Source organism: Arctopsyche grandis, chromosome 11 (assembly GCF_051622035.1).
Source record: "Arctopsyche grandis isolate Sample6627 chromosome 11, ASM5162203v2, whole genome shotgun sequence".
Taxonomy (NCBI): domain Eukaryota; kingdom Metazoa; phylum Arthropoda; class Insecta; order Trichoptera; family Hydropsychidae; genus Arctopsyche; species Arctopsyche grandis.
Genome location: NC_135365.1, coordinates 13,199,416 through 13,219,079, shown reverse-complemented (window position 1 = coordinate 13,219,079; position 19,664 = coordinate 13,199,416). Strand labels below are relative to the sequence as shown.

Genomic DNA, 19,664 nt, shown 5'->3' with positions numbered 1-19,664 from the left:
TTAAATGGAAAATTTATGTTATTGCTCTACTACAAAAAAAAAATCTTATTACATATTGTTTTGAAAGTAATGATCTGAAAAAAAAAAGTACACAAATAAAATAATATCGCCGTACTAAATAAACACAAATTCGAAAATAATGTTATATGTTGATTGTGCTTAATGTTTGTGGCTGATACAAATTTGTATGGTCCATTAAACGGGTGTGGAGTGAAATGTCTGTGATGTTTGCAGCGTCTCCCCGCTGTGCTGAGCAGGATAGGCATTATACTGGCCAGCCCTTTGGTAAGCTACTCAGCACGTTCAATATGCTCCTTTCCACATCATTGGCATTGTCGACAACACAGCTTCAGCAGACATGGTCCTTGCTTGCTTGTTAATTCACCAATCAACAGTTTATATCATCACTCATCACTAGCGCTCCATCCGCTTGAGTAGCTTCGTGTCACACTTGTGCCATTTTTACTTCATTTCACAAAATGGGAGCATCGCATTCACGAGATAATATAATAAGTTCACACACAAATGTTCAAACGTGGCTCCGACTCGGCCATTCTTCTTTTTTTATTGAATTTCGAGCCGTTGATTGCTCCACTTTTGCTTATGTGCACACAAGACCTATGCTATAACTGTCGAATATATGTACTTATTTGCTATTTATTAGCAATACAATGCACAATCTATTTATATTTCAAAGTCGTCACTTTGTGACGATTTACGATATGAACTTCATGTTTATGCTATTTATATATGTACAAAATAACCAATACATTTTAAATCCACTTGTGATTTTCTTTTGAATAATTCACTACGATTTTTCACTATATAAAAACAATTGGCTTTTATGTTTGATTTTTTTTTTTCAATTACATCAGCTATTTTCAGTTTCTTCTGGTTATTTTTTAACCTTAAATGTGACGAAAGTCTATTAAATTATTTATTTGAATTTGTTTACGTTGACAAAAAAACCTTAATACATGTAAACACAAACAACAATGATATCATACATGAGATTGAAGGTTTTCTATGTGAATTTTCATACTCTATAACAGTATCATACTCTATAAGCAAAATCAGTGGTTGCACAATATTTTACATATAACATTGAAGTCAATTCACTACATCATAAAATACTATCATTATAATATTGTGCACGTTCCATTTTGTGAAGTGAATTCTATATTATGATAGAAGAAACTCAGATTATTATTGCTTCTATACTATAATTCTACTAGTATTTTTCCCATGTTGCATGGTAATATATCTATATAATATATTTTTAGTTGTTTTGTATACCTTATGCACCAATGTTTGCTTTGTTTATTTTTTTATTATTTAAGTATACATATACATATATTATTATATATTAAATACATAATGTAAATGACCCATAATTCATACAAAAACATATGAAATATCATATCTAATGTATGTATTTAATTGCTTAGTATTTAATTGAAAGTATGAGATCGCTTATATCATTGCTATACTCTTAGATTTAAAAAACACATAGTTAACTCTTGATACTGACGAATGTTAACATGTCAATAGACGTAGTTAAATAATAATAAAACATACATGCAGCTATCCTCGCTCTTCATTGTATTGTTATTTTTCTTTTGAAAGATTTGTCAATAACAATATCGGCTTTGGTTTTTGAATCTGCATCGATTTTATCCAAATTATTATATTATGAAAAGTGCTGACCAAATGAATATTCATATGTAAAAAAAATATTTTCAATAAAGCAAATCGAAATATTTATATTGAAATTTATAAAATTAATTCATATACATAAGTAGTATATATTTGGTTGAATTATCTAGTTTGGAAAAGTTAACATAAATGATATTGGGTGGTAAAATGTAATTTGATGATTTGGCCGGCACTATTAAATAATTGGCAATACAGAACTTATTCAGCGTACGTTATTTATGAAATGAGGTGGATGTAAATTTCCTTTATAAAAAGAAATCTTTGTAAATTATGATAGGATTCCATGGGATCGGTATTTATGATGGCTGAACAAGGTACACCGGAACCCGGTCCAAGTCAAGCCGTAAGTCACGATTTGAGCCTGAACACGCCCTGAAACTAACATGTTTTAACACATTTTTCCGAAATGAAAATTCAAAGACTGTGTTAACAAAGTTTGTTTTTAATTTCTTGCCGCCGGAAACGGATAGCCTGTGAGTATGAATTTGTATAATAAATCTTTATGTAACAAAGAAATTATGTTTTCTTCTGCAAATCTATATACATATGTATGTGTGATTTATTTTAATCATAATAAAAGGGATTGCATTAAAACGATTAATCACTAACAACAAACTTTATCTTTTTATCAAAAAATTTCATCATATGAAAAATTACACTGAAATTTGAAAATTAACTAAATATTTTAAAAAGGATCATTATTTGGGATCAAATCTCTTTGAGCCTTAAAAAGTAGGCATGATATTCTAGCTTCAATCCCAAATTCATCTTTGAAACCAGAGACAGGATAGTACTCCCTATCTTGAGATTATTCAATAAAATGATTACACTGGGCAGCAAAAAAATTACCAAAATGGAGACTAATCAATCTTTATTAAGCTATTAAATTCGAATATAATAATTATTTTTTCTGGTTCGTTCTCGTCTATGAGATATAAACGTTTAAAAATGTGCCATTTTTACAGTTCTTTTGGCTTTTGCAGTCTTGCTCTCAAAATCTAGTGCTTTGATTTGCACAAAGTGAGTATTAGAATCAATAGTCAGATTTTTTTTATTTACTGTGATTTTTTACTGCTTTAAAATACTTATAATTAGTTATCTAGCGAATTTTTCCGTGATAATATGCGTTTATTGCGTCAGTGTTTCATTTCATCACGTTTATAAAAACTGTATTTATATCTCAATAGTAATTCTCATAAACATAAATAAAAGCGGACCATCAAAAATAATTATCAAATTCGAATTCAGTGGATCAAACGTATTAAAGGTTGATTAGTCTCCCCTCTTGTAACTGAAAAACGTGTTGTTTTTTTTTTTGTTGCTTAGTGTTATTATTGTTGTATAGTAAGGCGACCATTTTTTTTCAAATTGAAAACCAGAACATTTTTTTTTCTTAATACTTCCATTATTAAAAACTAACGTAAAGAATTAATTTTCTTTAATGCTTTTACAACATTCTACACATGAGTGGTTATAATTATTCTTATCGATTACCAAACATTTAAAGTTTTGACATTCAATATTGCGTTTTATCACTGGACCACGGGTCTACCTGTCTTGACAGAATTTATTTTTAAAGAATGTTAAATTACAGAAAAATGCATGGTCAGGGGAGGAGTCATGGATGGAGTCAACGAATCCCCCATCATACCCCCCATACCCCCCCCAGTTCGAAAATTAATTAATTAATTCGAAAAATATTTTCCATTCTCCTAGGAGTACACGTACAGGAAGGAGATGGATACGATACGATAAAAATACTACGTGTAGTATTTAAACATGCGTAATATTGTCGAAATTCGATGTGTATGTATCCGGATAGCAGAATGGTAAGAGAGCTAGCCACATGCGTGCGAAGAGTATATCCGAGTACATGTGTGCGATAGAGCGAGAGATGCACCTAAACCTGACCTGCGCACTACAACCATCTTTTACAATTTCGACAATATTAAGCATGTTTAAATACTACAGCATATGGTTTAAATACTACACGTAGTATTTTTATCGTATCGTATCCATCTCCTTCCTGTACGTGTACTCCTAGGAGAATGGAAAATATTTTTTGAATTAATTAATAAATTTTCGAACTGGGGGGGTATGGGGGGTATGACGGGGGATTCGTTGACTCCACCCATGACTCCACCCCTGACCACGCCTTTTTCTGTAATTTAACATTCTGTAAAAATAAATTCTGTCAAGACAGGTAGACCCATTATAATTATATATACATAGTACCGTTTACCATGCACCCTTTTTTTTTGATCTTTCGACTTAAGATCTTTCGATTTTCGATCTTTGCCTTCCGATATTTACTTTTACGACCTTTTCACTTTCGGTCCCGTGAGGTACACCCCACTGGACCACATAAAAGAAAAAAGTCCTTCAGCACATGCATATGCTCCTGGTAAACAAATAAAATATTTGACTAATTTGCCAATATTTTTGTAGGAGACATCAAAGGCTTTGTATATTTAAATTCATCTATTAGATAAAAAAAAGTGTACTGGTTTTAGCTCACGACTTACCAGGACAGATACTCAAAAAACCATTACTGTACTGGTAAAAACAGTACGAATGGTCACCTTATTATATAGCATTGTAATTCACATGAAAACTTTGAGGCCCAAAATTGTCAACGAAACTTATGAATTATTTATGACTACTTAAGAGGGCTGTACACCCGAAACCTTAATTTTGTTGCCGTTCCTTTCTTCGATATATATATTGAGTAAATGCGACAATATATATCAATATATATATATATATATATATATATATATATATATATATATATATATATATATATATATATATATATATATATATATATATATATATATATATATATAGAGTGAATGCGACAGTTGCGCTTCGACCAGATAATACGTATTTTAAATCGACAAAATCGAGGTTTCGTATTCTCCTATTTTCTCCTCCAAAACTGGACTAATTTTAAAAAAAAAATAATCATCGGTATGAGAAAGATATTTTCTGTGCAACCATGTGCGTATTTTTTTTAAATAAGCACACTGGACTCTTTTCGTGGGTGTAAAAAAGAGGGAATTTTATAGATGTTTGGCGGCTCTTAGCTTCTATAAAAAATAACTTATCAAAAAAATAAAACGACAGATGCATCCCAATGGTGGATATCCATAGCATATTAAAAAATAATTTCTCTAGTGCCATAATTGAGGAAGTGAGAAGTGTAATACGTTTGTATGGACAAAGCGCTGGTGTCCAGCCCTCTTAAGACACCTATCTAGTTAGACGTTGTCAGCTTTCAAACTTCTATATCGTATATAAAATTATATTATACTGTATTTTTATTCAAATGTTTCAATTTAACTTTTCAGGGAGATAAAAAAAGGGATTCAGTGGGTCCAAATGAGATAGTAGCATGCACCAATTGTGCCGGAGGACCTTCACCTTGCACGCATTCAGCGAATAATGGATGTGCAACTGAGGTAATAAAACTTGCTAATTAAATAAAATAAATCAACTATGATAGTTTAATGCATCGATGATGATCATTTGTGTATTTGTTTTTCAGACTTGCTTTGTACAAGTTCGCAAGAAGGAGCCTCCACATCCCATAAGAGTAGCAAAGACAATCGATGTCATTGCACGCATCACATTTCCCACAGCTTACTTTGTTTTCCTAATTTTCTTTTTCATTCACTATAAAGGTTTCTCTTAATATCACTTAGATATATATATTAGAAAATAATGTTATTATAATTTTATTTTTTTAATTTTAATCCCGTGGACGAATTGCTCGTGATTTATTATTATTATATGTATATGAAAATAGCAAATCATACATAACTAGGGCCGCTTCATACGATACGTAAATCATTTGCGCGATGATTTTGTACACTTTCGATAGTTGAATCAGCCCTAAAGGAATGACGAGTGCTTTTCAATGCTCATACTATGTAATAATACACGTCCACATGTGCATAACTTTCAATTAACATTATTTTTAAGAAAATTTGGAGATTGTTGAAAAAGTTGTTAACGATTTAATCTTTTTGTGGATACGTCGTCGTCGCCACGAAGCTTTTATTGCATATGAGAATTTACGATTCGCTTTTATTTAAATATGATAAAAATTTAGTGCTCTCTCCAACCCCACCCCCACCCTCATACTATTAAAAAAATATTTTCAATATATAATATTTCAAAATTCATTTTATTATGTTCAAATCAATTTTTTTACGCTTCTACAAATTATATCTGTTAACTAATAATGGTATAATTTACTCAAGCAATTAAAACATTCATTTGAATTGTTTTTTTTTTAATTATTATTATTAATAAATAAATATTGAGGATGATAAATACATACACATATAAATTTGTATTATATACTTATATGAATCAGATTTTAAAATACTTTTAATGTTAACATTCCAACTTCCGATTTTACCATCACGTTCTCGCTTTTAGATATTAACAATTAATTTAATATCAAAAAACTCAAAGAGTCAATAAATAAATTCATAATTTGTTTCAAAATCATACATACATACATTCTTCATTATATAATTATCGTGTAACGTTTAAAAATAAATCTTTTTGACTTTCTGTGATATTAAATTTTAATATTTACATCGATCATTTGATGATTCTCTCTCGTGTGTATGTGGGGTAGCATAATGTTTGATGAAATTGTCCAATTTTTCATATAAATAAATATAAACGACTCCAGTTTTATTGAAAATTCACCCGACATGGCTCATAATTGAACAAGTTTAAACGAGGTCGTCGCGATGATAGATAGACAGGCCTCAACATAAAGCTTGCTGAATAGGCCTTATGCCCGCTTTCACTTATGCCTGAACCAAACTGATAAATGGTCTGATATTTAACAGTGTTTATCATCGCGACGACGTCGAGTTGAGTCATGTTAGAATGTATTTTCAATAATAAAAAAATTAAATGTTCAAAATGTAGAATTTTCATCATTGTCATTGAAATCAAAATATTTCTAGCGGAATTAAATCTTTTTTAAGCCCATTAGTTATCCATAACTAATTTTTCCCTAAGAAAAATGTTCAACTAAATGTTCTCAAAACCAAAACTGTATTGAAATTGGTCAATTTCATTAATATGTGTGTTTTGTGTGTGTGTGTGTGTGTGTGTATGTTTATATATATTTGTTATTATTATTATATTAAATATATGTCAGTATGCATTTTTTCCACGTCAATACAAAACATTACAAAAATGCTCCAAGCATTATATTTTAGTTTCCAAATATAAAGAATATATTCGCTGAAAAATGCCGTTACAAAAAATACACCCTCCCGTATATTGTACAAAAAATTTATATATATTATAAAAATGTAGTTAAAATTGAAATGGAAAGAACACTCTATATTATAAAATACAAAATTCACTACAAACTATTGTTATTTATAGTTTATGTTTTTTTTTATATATATATATATATATATATATATATATATATATATATATATATATATATATATATATATATATATATATATATATATATATATATATATATTTATACCGTGACAAACTGACACTTTTTTCTTTTTACAGAGCCTTCATGGCCCTACATCTAACGCTCCATGGCGATGTTTTGTAATAGCACATCAATATTCGAGGCATGCGTGGAAAAAGCTTGATTCTCCGTCGAAGATCATACACATGTTTACATGAAACTGTATATATTTGTAAATATATACATTGTTTCGCTCGATATTTTACGTTGAAATGTCTTGTTACTCACTTTTACTAACTCTTTTTCGAATTAAAATTCAAAATACACCCTGGCCTTCGAAATGAATGTGCTTTTACTAACATTTGTTATGATGAAATTTCTTTAATATGTATTTTTTAACGTTTTCTCTTTGTTTTTCCATCACCAAGTCCATCAATTAATTTCGACTGCAACCAAGTGTATGTACATAGCACTTTTTTGCTATATCCAAACAATTTAAGCTATTACTCCCCCTAATTCAGATAAATTCAAACCTTCCAAGTTTGTAAATATACAACCAGACTAGATCTCAAATCTGTGTATTCGAATAATTTTTTTTTTTCATTTTTATTTTCAATCTACAGCACATTTGATTATATCCGATGTTCCAGATTATGGTTATTTTAAAATTCAATAATATCTTTACCTTTCCAAAACTTAATCTAAATAATTGAAAGTTCGAATATATTCGAATATTTGGTAACCTTAAACCTGACTCAGTGCTGAATTTGTAAAACTTGGTCTAGCTTGATTTAATTTATACAGATCGTTAGATCTTCTGATGGTTCGTTTATACCAGTACATCTCAACCCGGCAACTGCACGTAAATAGCAGTACGAAAAGTCTTTAGTAAATTCTATATGGAAACACTCATGCTCCGTAATGTATGTGTGACGTACCGAAATACCAGCAACCGACACGATCTATTCATACTAAACAGCAGCAGACGTCACCGAAACGTATCAAGCAGAATCGGTTTTCTTTGGCCATTGGAATTTGGCATGGCATGGCGCTTGGCGTTTGGCCATTTGGCATGGCGTGGCGAGTGCACTCGTACTGTTATGCGCATATGAATAGTTTCAGAAACGTCATATTGTAACAATATTGATACAACGCAAGCAATATTGCACTGTATCGTCGCGCTCCGTAATGTATATGTAAGCCGTTTTTCCCTTGCACTCGTCCAAAACAAACATGAACGTGCCTAAAACAAGTGGTGCTGTATACTATGAATATTTTCCGTGCAGTGCTGTATAATATAAACGGACCTTAATCCGTTTTGGTTGTACTTTTTGTGTTTTTTGAGCTATTTTAATTAATCTTTGTATGTATGATACATTTTATACTAACTATTGGGAATGGTCACTGAATTTTTTGCCTATGTAATACAATGAACACTACAAAATTTCCTTATTTCAAAAACAAATCACAAATACTCGAATGTAATAATTGAATTTGTATCTAATATGTACATACAAGACGTTCCAAATATAATGATTTTTTTTATTGTTAAATATGGTTTTAATCTAACGAATTTGGAATGTCCGGTATTGAAAATGTTATCTCTTTAATTTTGACTACATTTTTATGACACATTTTTTTATAATATTGTAATGTAATATATATATATATATGTAATAACGAAAGGTTACAGAATTTATTCTTAATTATAAAATATGTATATTATTAATATCATGAAACTTATGTATATGTAAATGTATCATCGTCGCCTTCACTGCTTTGTAAAGCCTTGGACCAATATTATTTTCGAAATAGCTTATAAGTTTATAATATTAATTTAATCACTTTCTAATTACCGCTTCGTTTAAATGAAACATAAGTATCCTATATACTTCTAAAACCTACATACATACATACATGCATTCAAATCGGCATACTTTTAATAAGCTAAATTTGCGGATTCACTATATTTCGAACGGGTAACTGACTAACTGACAATGTGTGAAGAAAATCTAATACAAAATATTTTTTATAGCTGTTTCAAAACGTGTTTTGAGCGTGCTAGAATATATATATGTATATAATATAGCGATGACTGATTTTACGACTTGAGAAACGTCGGAGGAAACCAAAGTTTTAACGCTTTCAACGGTGTAAATTCAAAATTGTTGCGTGGTTTTGAAACGGAATATAGGTATACCATTAAATGAATAAAAATAAAATGAAATACATATAAAATACATATTTTTTACATTTGATGTAATCGTACAAAAAAAAATGAACGATCTAATTTGTAATAACATTAACTAAATGACATATCATTTGCTTTACATAAATGTTATTAAAATAAGCTATTTTTGCTGCCTCGTCGAAATTAAAGAAAACTTATTTTACGAAACATCCGTTTCAATAGTGGAAATATTATATATATCTAACGTTATTTTTATTAACAGTTAAGTATTTAAAAAGTATGTCAACTCAATGTTTAAAAGCAGACATTTGATAGCGAAGAATTTTATTTGCTGTGTAGCCATAATTAAAATCCTCAAATAGTCAAATAAGTTGAATCTATTATTATAATTATTGATTTTTTGTTGATATTGAAAAATAATTTCAATGTAAAAGCTGTTGTTGATTATAAATTATTAAGTTTGAAACGTTAACGTCTTTTGTATACAATATTGTTTGGAAGCTTTTCACTGGGGCAAGTTCAGAAATTTGGGTAATGTTTTACAGTAATATGTAACCTAAAGTCGGGTACTCACTTGCGAGCTGTAACTGTAACTGATACACGGTTGATGATGATGCAACATCCTCATCAACACGAGCCGATGGCGCGAGCCCTCGTTTCCACCGTGTTCGTTCCAAGCTCGGGCTGATGAGCTGTCCAATCTGCCATTGTGCAAATAAACCGTTTTGAAATGCATTAGAGGCTCGCGACAAGCTCGCCGCTTCAAAAAACGTCCACGAGCCAACTGCGAGCCTCTGATTCGTTGCAAAAACCGATACATCGATGGATTGCTGCGAGCTCACCTCAGCGGCTCGCGAACCAATAAATGAAGCTTCCACACTGATTACTGTATCGACTCGGCTACAGTTACAGCTCGCAAGCGAGTAAGTGAGCTTAAACGTTCATATACAAAAACATAACGAGAACCTGTCAACAATTGTTTGATATTAAGTTCTTTACATGCATAATTTGTGCTTAATGAAGAAGCAAAATTACGGAAACGATTAATTTTTGGAAAACTCTATTCAGTAGTAATTGCAGACAAATAATATCATGTATACTATGACTTGACTGTATAATTTATTATGTAAATAACATTTTAAATGATTAAATGCATCAGAAAATAATATATAATTGCTTTAGTCCTATGTTAAATGATTTTTTGGACTGTCCGTAAAAATTAGATTACGTACGTTGAATTGTGAAATAAGCTAGAATAGTTGATCATTGCACACAGTATTCGATTGTGTTTGTTGATTGGGCATTTTTCAACTTCCTTTATGTACGCATATATAAATATAATAAAAATACTAGATAACGTTTTGAGATGGGTTGAAAATCATCGTTTCAAAAACAAACTCACGTGTTAATAACTATAAACTTAAAGAACCCTTTTGACAAATTCTAAATTTAAATAAATAAAATGTGTGTTTCTTTGTGGTAAATTATTAAAATTGTATAGGTTGCCTTATAAATTGAATGAAACCAACACAAAATTACAATGTGACTCATTATTCAAAGTGTAAATACTATTTAAGTAAGGCTACGGTATCAAAACGATAAGCTTCATAGTGAAATTAATTTAGTCCCGAGTATATAATACTGAAAATTACATTGTTTTTGTAAAATGTCCTTAAATTTTGACATTTCATTTTCAACTACTCAACTTTACATTCACTTTTTCAATATTAATATTATTATTTTGATACCCATATATATCTTAAAGTGATGTTTTTGACACGGCAAAAGTGTTAACGTCGTTGAATAGCTTTAGTTTATATGATAATAACAAATTGCTTAAATCAAACTCAAAAATGGCTTGAGTTGTCTTATAAAGTTAATTGTTCATAAACCGTAGTTTATTTTCCACCAATATGTAATATAATATAAATTCCACTATGTAAAATTACTTAAGAACACCTTATTTACCTTTATTATGTTAAAACTTTTGATTATTAAGATAATATTATATTAATTTAACAATTCATAAATCAATCCGTCACATACATGAAACATATATATTATAAATAAATATATATATATATATATATATATATATATATATATATATATATATATATATATATATATATATATATATATATATATATATATATATATATACGTATAGGCAATGTGATGATCATATTTATAATACCGTAAATGTTAAGTGAATTATTTATTTAAATTAAATAATAATTAATTAATATTGCACAGATCTTATTTATTTGATTAAATTAAATTAATTAATCTGTAAATAACACGTTTTCATAAATTAATTTATGGAGTATTCTAATGCAATAATTGATGAACATTGGTAAAGGTCACGCAAATCACCAGTATTCTTCAATGACGACTATCTAAGATAGTAGTTTTTTGTTATTATATTATTTATATTCCATAAATGCATATATTGGTTGTATTTCTATATAAAATATATATATATATATATATATATATATATATATATATATATATATATATATATATATATATATATATATATATATAAATAAATTCCAACATTAGAGCAAATCGAATCACACTAGATGACTTTTACGAATCATGTTGAAGACAGATTTTTATATTAAATAGACATTACCGTTAAATACCAACACCTCGATTTAAGTAAAAACAATTTTGCTAAGTCGTAATTTAAAAATAAAAAAAATAGCTTGCCTTGAACATCAAACTCTCTGCTTTGTGTTCAACATTTTATAGATCACCGAGAAACATTGCATTGATAAGACACACTTTTTCGTAAGACGTAGATTTCAGTTTTCAGAGATTTCATAATCATTTTATTCAAAACAATGCCTAAATTTAATGTGCATAATCTCATAATAAAAAAATATATATACATATACATATGTATATGCATTCCTAGCTAAACATTTACATTTTGCTACAATCACAGTGGGAAAAAAAATCTATATAAATACCTAAATAGAAATACAATTAAAAAAAAACTTTAACGCTATGAAATTTCTGTCGTTTTGTGTTTGACAGAATCAATCAATCGTACATACTAATTATGATATATGTATTCGCTAAAGAAATAAATATAAAATCAAAAATACACAAATATATAAATATGAATAGTATTTTGCTCATAAGTTTTATTTATATTATCATTAATATATTGTTCTTCGAGTGACTTGATTAATATTATATAGAAACCACCAAATATGACGTTTTGAACACTATATGCCTTTGTAAATAATTACTATTATGTAAATAGCATCATTGTATATTTTATATAATAACAATTAAAACACAAAGCCATTGAATGAAACTTTATAAATAAAACATTTCAAAACCCTCAAACACCCTCCTATAATTGGACCATTATTTCATCGAATAATATATATATACCACCTCTGACAATCCCACAACATCAGTATTTATAAAATGTATTATATTATATATTATCTTCGATTGAATAATTTTAAATGCAGCAATAAAACAATTATATTATTAATCATTCATTTTATTATTTTCAATAGAAACAAATGTAAATAAGTGCATATATACATTTTATTAGTAAACACTCCATTCTCTCCATATAAAACTGTCGCAAAGTTGCGACTGAATATCATTCGATTATTATTATTGCAAAAATACTGCACGATATCTATGTAACATGCAAGTTTCAATTGGAATGTGAACATACATATATAATTTGAAGAGTACAAATACAGTGACATCGTACATAATAAATCATTCCAAACTAATGCAGACGCAATAACTCATATGATAAAAGTCTAATCAGTCTAATCATACGGTAAAGTTTCCCAAAACTATTACAGTTTACAAGCATCGGTACACACATATGATTGAGAATCTGACAACTCTAGCATTAGAACTAGTCATTTGAGTTATAGAAACGGCTTTAAATAAACTTATACAACTAAACGATTGACTAATAAATCAAATGCATTATATTATACTTTGTAGTTATATTATTAACTAATAAAAATAGCATACTTTTAATAAAACTCAAATAAATTCACATATCGATACATTAACTTGTAAACCAAGTAAATCAAAACTGAAATAGAAAACTGTTTTATCGACCTTTATCTTATTTTTATTACTATATATTCAAATGTTTCATACAAAAGTAGACTCAAATGTTTTACATAATAAAAGATAAAATTATTTTGGATCAAGATTTACAAGTTTAGTGATTATATGTTAAAATTTACTTTTACCAATTTTATAAACATTATATCGAATTGTTCATCATATTAAATAATATTACATATATTTATGATACACAATAGAATGCACTAATATAATACTTACAATATAAGTAGGCTTCGTGACTTCTTTAATATAAATACACACATTTATGCAGCCTTTATGCCATATGATAAATGATTTATAAATGTAAACCGACATAAAATAACATAACATTCACAATAAAATGATTATAATAAAAAATAGCTTAAAAATTTTTCATACATAATAGTAATTTGTACTAAATAAAGCAAGAATAAAAAAATGGATTATGCTATATGTATATTATTAACACAATAATTATATATCGTAAAGCAAAATGTGTACGAAATAAACAGCTGATAATTGTATTTAAATTTGCATTACAAAATAACCATTATGGTAAACCTACAGTAAATAAATACTTAAACATATCTCATAAACGATAACTAAACATTTCAAACGCAAGGTTCGACGTAATTTCCCGGAAAGAGGCCGGTGATACCGTCCATTACACCTTCCCACCATCCATCGTCATTCTTCTTCAACACGTAAACGACAGCGCTCTCTTGAAAAGACAACTCGTCTTCTTTATCCGCATAATAATCGTAAATAGCAACAACTATAAAAAAAATCATCAAAAATCAGTCTAAAATAGAATATATACATATATAATCAACACAGACTCCAAAAGACGGACCTTTTTCGATATAGTTTTTCGGCACCCAACCCGGCAAATCCTCCTCATCGGGCACAATAGTCGGCATCATACCACTAACGGTTCCTTGACCTGGTTGATAATGCTGTGTGTGAGAAATCACAACACCTTGAGTACCCTGAAACAAGTTAAAACCGTTAAACATAATCACAACCAGTGGCAGCTGGTGAACAATTATATTGAGAGTTCACTAGTTCCAAAAATTAAGACAAAAATAATAAATTTGCAATTTTACCGATAGTGTATAATAATAGGCTAGTAGAAAAGCAAGACGCGAAAAATATAAAGGTACAGTTGCAATATCAATATCTAGAATAAATGAGAGTGAAAAAAGTAACTTTTACCACTACTTCAGTGAGTCGAGAAGGGGCGGTAGAAGCCGCGTTTTGATAGCTAACTGTCATCGCTTCAAACTGACACAAGATTCTGATGTCATTTTTAATGATTAAACTCCTCTAGCTTTATGTCGGAAACATTAGCTTACTTCAATGTTAGCTAACCCTAATCTAAAGAGTGTAAGTGGTTCAAAATCAGATAATAAATCTTAGACGAGCAGGAATGTCACTAAACCAACAGAGTGAAGCTGACAAAAAGCTTGTAAAAACGACCCTTTCACAACCAAAGGCGATAAGTTACAACTTGAAGGACAATGCAATAAGAGACGACTGGGGGATCAGATATCTTCGGAACCTTACTTGAAAGTCATTGGTTTTTATATAATATTTTGTATGGAGAATTTTTCAATATCAGAGCAAAACAAAACGCACACTCAAAAGAAATCGTTGACCCACCAGGCTCGGCACAAACAATTTTATGTTTTATTGTCCTACCATGTCTCATCAGTGTGGAATACGCAAAACTTACTTTTTTTGTGATTTTCGTTTATTTACTCCCAGTATATTGATATAAATTTGCTAATTTTACTAACGCGCTCCTTAGGGCGAGCCCCCTGATCACAACATACATAAATAAAAGCAAAACCAAAACTTGCCTGCGACATGTGACCTTGACGCGGTCTTCCGAACGCAGCATGCTCATCTTCATCAGGCGGAGGTGGAGGCGGCAGTGGTGGCGAAACTGAACCGCCTCTATTTCCCACCGAAACGCTACTCGACGTTGACATACGCTGCTGATATAAACATTTGCAATAAGTATTACATTACACTAGAAAAATAAAAAATAAATAAAAATCAGTATTACAGTTCCATGATGCATCATATGCTGGCCGTGATCGCTACCGTCAGCTCCAATCAGCGGCGACGGAGGCGCTAAAACAAATCAATGTTATCATATAAAGACAGTTATTATAAAACTATAATGACTCAATGCACAAATGCAACTTACGTGGCATATTAGAGAGTATATCTTGTTGGTTGTATCCCATTGATTGCAACGTATGCTGAGTCGGATGCACCATTCCAACCTTTGAATTATAAATAAATATTTACATAACATGCTTTCCTTTATTCAATAATCATAATCCACCATAAAATTAATAGTCCATTTACTAAATAATAGACTTGTACATATATTAACTTTATATATTTTGAAAAATATATACAGAATAGAATATAAAAAATACATATGTTACATGTAGTTCAAGTATTCAGTCCGGTTGGTTCATGAATGTACTAGTTTGTTCATACACGAGCTATTGGTTTTAGTTTAAGGGCTAACAGTCAAAAGCTATCTTCAAATAGACTCAGTAAGTGTCGCCTAAAACTTTTAGCTGTCAAAACGCCAAGTATTTAAATAGGAAATCCTATGGAAACCACATTACAACGTTTCTATAATTCCTGTTTAACTAGTATGTCTATTTGTTCTTTTATGTACACTAAAACTGGCCAGATTGGTTTGTGTATGAACAAACTAGAATGTTATATTAAATAAAAATATAACAGCCAAGTTAACAATTAAAATTGTCAACTATTAACTAGTTGATCGCGACCCCTGTAACCGAGGAAGCGGTACAGCGAATGAAAAGAGATATGACAAATGTCAATGGCACCATACAGTGAATTTAAGAGGCCTCGAGGAATGGGAGAATTAAAATATGCCACAGTATACACTTGGACTGTAACATTTGTATATATATACATATATAGATTTCTGGGAATTGAGAATGTACTGATATTACGAAGCTTGAAAATAAACAATGTATACCTGCGGATGTACAATTGGAAGTGTAGAATATCCTGGTCCGCGCCTTTGCACGGTGGAATTATGATGCGGATGACCTACAGGATAATTAGGCGCATAATGAGATGGAACTTGTGGTGGTGCTACAGCAGGAGGAGTACGATACTCCCTAGAACCACTTTTGCCTATAACAGATACACATGAAAATATATAAACAAATGTGTGTATCGCCGATGCAACGCCTATTATGAAAAACATTATACCTAGAGTTCCGACCAACAATCCACCTTTTCCGAGAGTTCCACCTGGAGTCGGCACGCGTGTAGCCTGAGGTGGAGTCGGAGGTTTAGTAGTCGGTGCAGGAAGTGCGGTGGGCGGTTGAGATCCCCTTTGACGCTGGCGAGGAGTGCCGCCTACCCAACGTACACCGTGACCGATCTCGTCCAAAGCTGAAGACATACGTATAAGGATGGTATAATCGCAGGACAGAATCGAATCGAATACATTTGACACTTCAAAGAATAATAATGACCGTTATAATCGATGCTTTTGCGCACGTATTTTATCGGTTTCTCCGGATTTGCGGGAGCGATGATTTTATATTGCCTATTGATGACTTTGTTGGCGGTCAACACTCCGATCTCCCGACGCGCCACCTTCTCTTTGTGTATCATGACGGTTTGTGCGATGTGATTCATTTGACTCTCCATTTCGGCCAGTTGATTGTTTTGAAAGTCGAGCAATTGCAAAAAGTTAAAAGCTAGCGTGTTGATTTGATACGCGACGCTGGCCAACGACTGTGTCGTGTAATTTTTAGTACTCTCCAAGGCTAGTTTTTTGTTGTCCGATTGGAAATAGTTGGCTTCGCAGTATTCCGCCACCCTTTCGAGATTGGAATGACTATCAGTCAGATTATTTCTGCCTTCAGGTATTTCTACCTCCAACAGTGATGCTAATTCGGCCATTGTAGAGATTTTAAATCTGAAATTAATATACAAATAACCATCGTTAACAAATAAAATAATAAGAATTGATCATCAGTTGAATGTATGGTACAAAAAAACATTATTCATTCCGAGTTTAACTACATATTAAGATTAATTTATTCAATGAGTTCAAATAATTCACCTATAATTAAAACTATGTAGTAAAGTTGAAAGAAAAAGTTACTTATATTAAAAAAAAGTATTATTGGTAGTGAAAAAGATTTGAAAAAAGTCATTCACTATTTATAAAGAGACATAATGTTGAAGAAATATACATATATATTTATGGAAAATTTTATAGTTTCAAGCAAAACCAAATAATGAAAAAATTTCCACATTCTAGTGTGTTTTATTACTATCTGTAGAGTCCCAATAATCTGACTTGATAATTAAAATATGAAATCCATACTACGAAATCGTAGAGGAAAATGAAACAAATTTAAAAAGAAGTAAAAAATATATAAAAATTAACATTGAAAAACTAATCAAATAAAAAATCGACTTTAAAAAGATGCCAATACAAAATCAAAAGCCAATATTTAATACTCGGAGACTAATACTACTGTCTAAATCATATTTCTTGGCTTTATTTGATTCTTAAATAGCATTATTATGTATAATAGTATATTTCAATGCATTTTTCTATACTCGACAACTTTTCAAATAAGATAACAATTTCAATATATGGCATTTTATATTTGAAGCCAGACTTATTTAACCCTTCCCTTGTGGATGACTGCTATAGACGTCATGCTCAAAATACCAATAGTGCAGATGGCGTGTATAGTGGTCTTGAACATTGCATAGCAATCCGAATGTTATTTTACATCTATTTCAACTATTTTTAGGTTCAAAACTACTTGAATATATTTATATATTTTGAATACCATCTCTTAGATTTACTTAATACAAGAATCATACAAGTTAAGTTATTGATACGGTAGTAAGAATGTGCGGTAATGTTCTATGAAATCTTTTCAACATGTTCACAGAAGAAAAGTTGTTGGATCCTCTTACTTATGTATAGATAGCACGAATAATATACTCCGTTTCTATATCCTCTTGCATTACTTGTCTCACACCGGCTGCAGCTTGCGCATATCAGTATTGCATCAGACTTGCATGAAATGTGAAGTGTATACAAAGGTATATTTGATTGTTGATAATATGGAACTAATTTAAGATTATTTTATTTCCATTACAATCATAAATCAGTTCGTTTCATAATTTCACCATCGATTGCACAAGGTCAGATTATTGAGACTCTACTGTAGATAAACGATTTGTACGTACATAGATACCTCTGTAAAAAGACGGATGAATAAATTCAGAAAAAAATAAATAATATCAACGGTATTAAAATGAAGCATTTGCAAATAGGAAAATATAGCAAATAAAAATGAGGAAATATGAGATACCCTTAGCGTAGTGTAGATAGTGGGAAATGACAAGTGCACTCGAATGTAGACTCTACCTGTGCTAATAAGCGGAAATGATGATGAGCTCTCACGGGCGTGTCATACGTGTTTGTGTTCGAGGGTCCGAGGGTTGGAGCGTTCAGATCTTCGACAACGACGTCGATCGAAGGCTCCGCAGCCAGCGGAGTTGGGGGGCGATGTCTGGGTGTCGGAGGGGGCAGAGCCGCGGGGGGCGAAACTACTGTCAGAATCACCCGGCGAAGTCTGCACTCGCCCACACACACACACACACCCACAGCGACCTCACCTCACACACACGCCCACTACTACCAACTCAAATCGCTCAACGCTGAACTTTGCTTGTATTTTAATCGAATCGGAAGATTGAATAAAACTGTTTTGAATTGATCCGTGCTCTGCGTAGAAACTTTTAAAACAAATTATATGTGTACAAATGCCAAAAATAGGCTTTATTCACATAATTGAATATAGCCTTAATTGACATAATTGAAATAAATTTCCGACAACAAATCATCCTCATCGTTTGCCTTTTCTCTACTTAAAATACTCGTTTAATGCTTGTTTAAGTAGTGGACATATTCGATGTAGCTCGGCGTGCAATTTTTATAGCATTCGTTTGATTTTAAGCTTAGACCGTACTAAGGTCTGTTCATACCTATCCAGTACGGCCCGTATCCTGCAGGTGTCATGTAAGTGCGGATAGTATTTGTAGGAATCTCGTCACCGCAATCGAAACTATCGA

At 30.7% G+C, this 19,664-nt stretch overlaps 2 protein-coding genes across 8 annotated transcripts in view; one reads left to right on the top strand and one right to left on the bottom strand.

Annotated features, from left to right (window-relative positions):
- pHCl-1 (pH-sensitive chloride channel 1) overlaps positions 1-8,645 on the top strand; it is a 225,796-nt gene extending 217,151 nt beyond the window's left edge. The window contains exons 13-16 of one of the 3 annotated variants that reach the window (XM_077441838.1): positions 1,994-2,059; positions 5,070-5,180; positions 5,267-5,402; positions 7,288-8,645. In XM_077441838.1, the coding sequence (XP_077297964.1) occupies positions 1,994-2,059; positions 5,070-5,180; positions 5,267-5,402; positions 7,288-7,310 (336 nt within the window). In that variant the 3' untranslated portion in view covers positions 7,311-8,645. Of the gene's footprint in view, positions 1-234; positions 286-1,993; positions 2,060-5,069; positions 5,181-5,266; positions 5,403-7,287 lie in introns of all 3 variants that reach the window. The other 2 variants (XM_077441839.1, XM_077441840.1) reach the window with 2 other exon arrangements.
- A 4,250-nt stretch (positions 8,646-12,895) lies between these two features.
- On the bottom strand, positions 12,896-19,232 carry Abi (tyrosine kinase Abl). Of its 5 annotated transcripts, none has more exons than XM_077441060.1 (10): positions 18,902-19,213; positions 18,501-18,786; positions 17,030-17,478; positions 16,761-16,946; positions 16,522-16,682; positions 15,703-15,781; positions 15,559-15,626; positions 15,350-15,487; positions 14,341-14,476; positions 12,896-14,262 (listed from the first exon to the last, which is right to left on the bottom strand). In XM_077441060.1, exons 3-10 carry the CDS (start codon positions 17,460-17,462, stop codon positions 14,099-14,101), a joined length of 1,365 nt encoding a protein of 454 aa, XP_077297186.1. In that variant the 5' UTR covers positions 17,463-17,478; positions 18,501-18,786; positions 18,902-19,213; the 3' UTR covers positions 12,896-14,098. The 5 variants fall into 5 exon arrangements, with proteins under 5 accessions (XP_077297186.1, XP_077297185.1, XP_077297187.1 ...); XM_077441059.1 differs by having other exon boundaries at positions 18,958-19,204; XM_077441061.1 differs by lacking the exon at positions 18,902-19,213 and having other exon boundaries at positions 18,501-18,600; positions 18,686-18,786.
- Between the last annotated feature and the right edge of the window lie 432 nt (positions 19,233-19,664).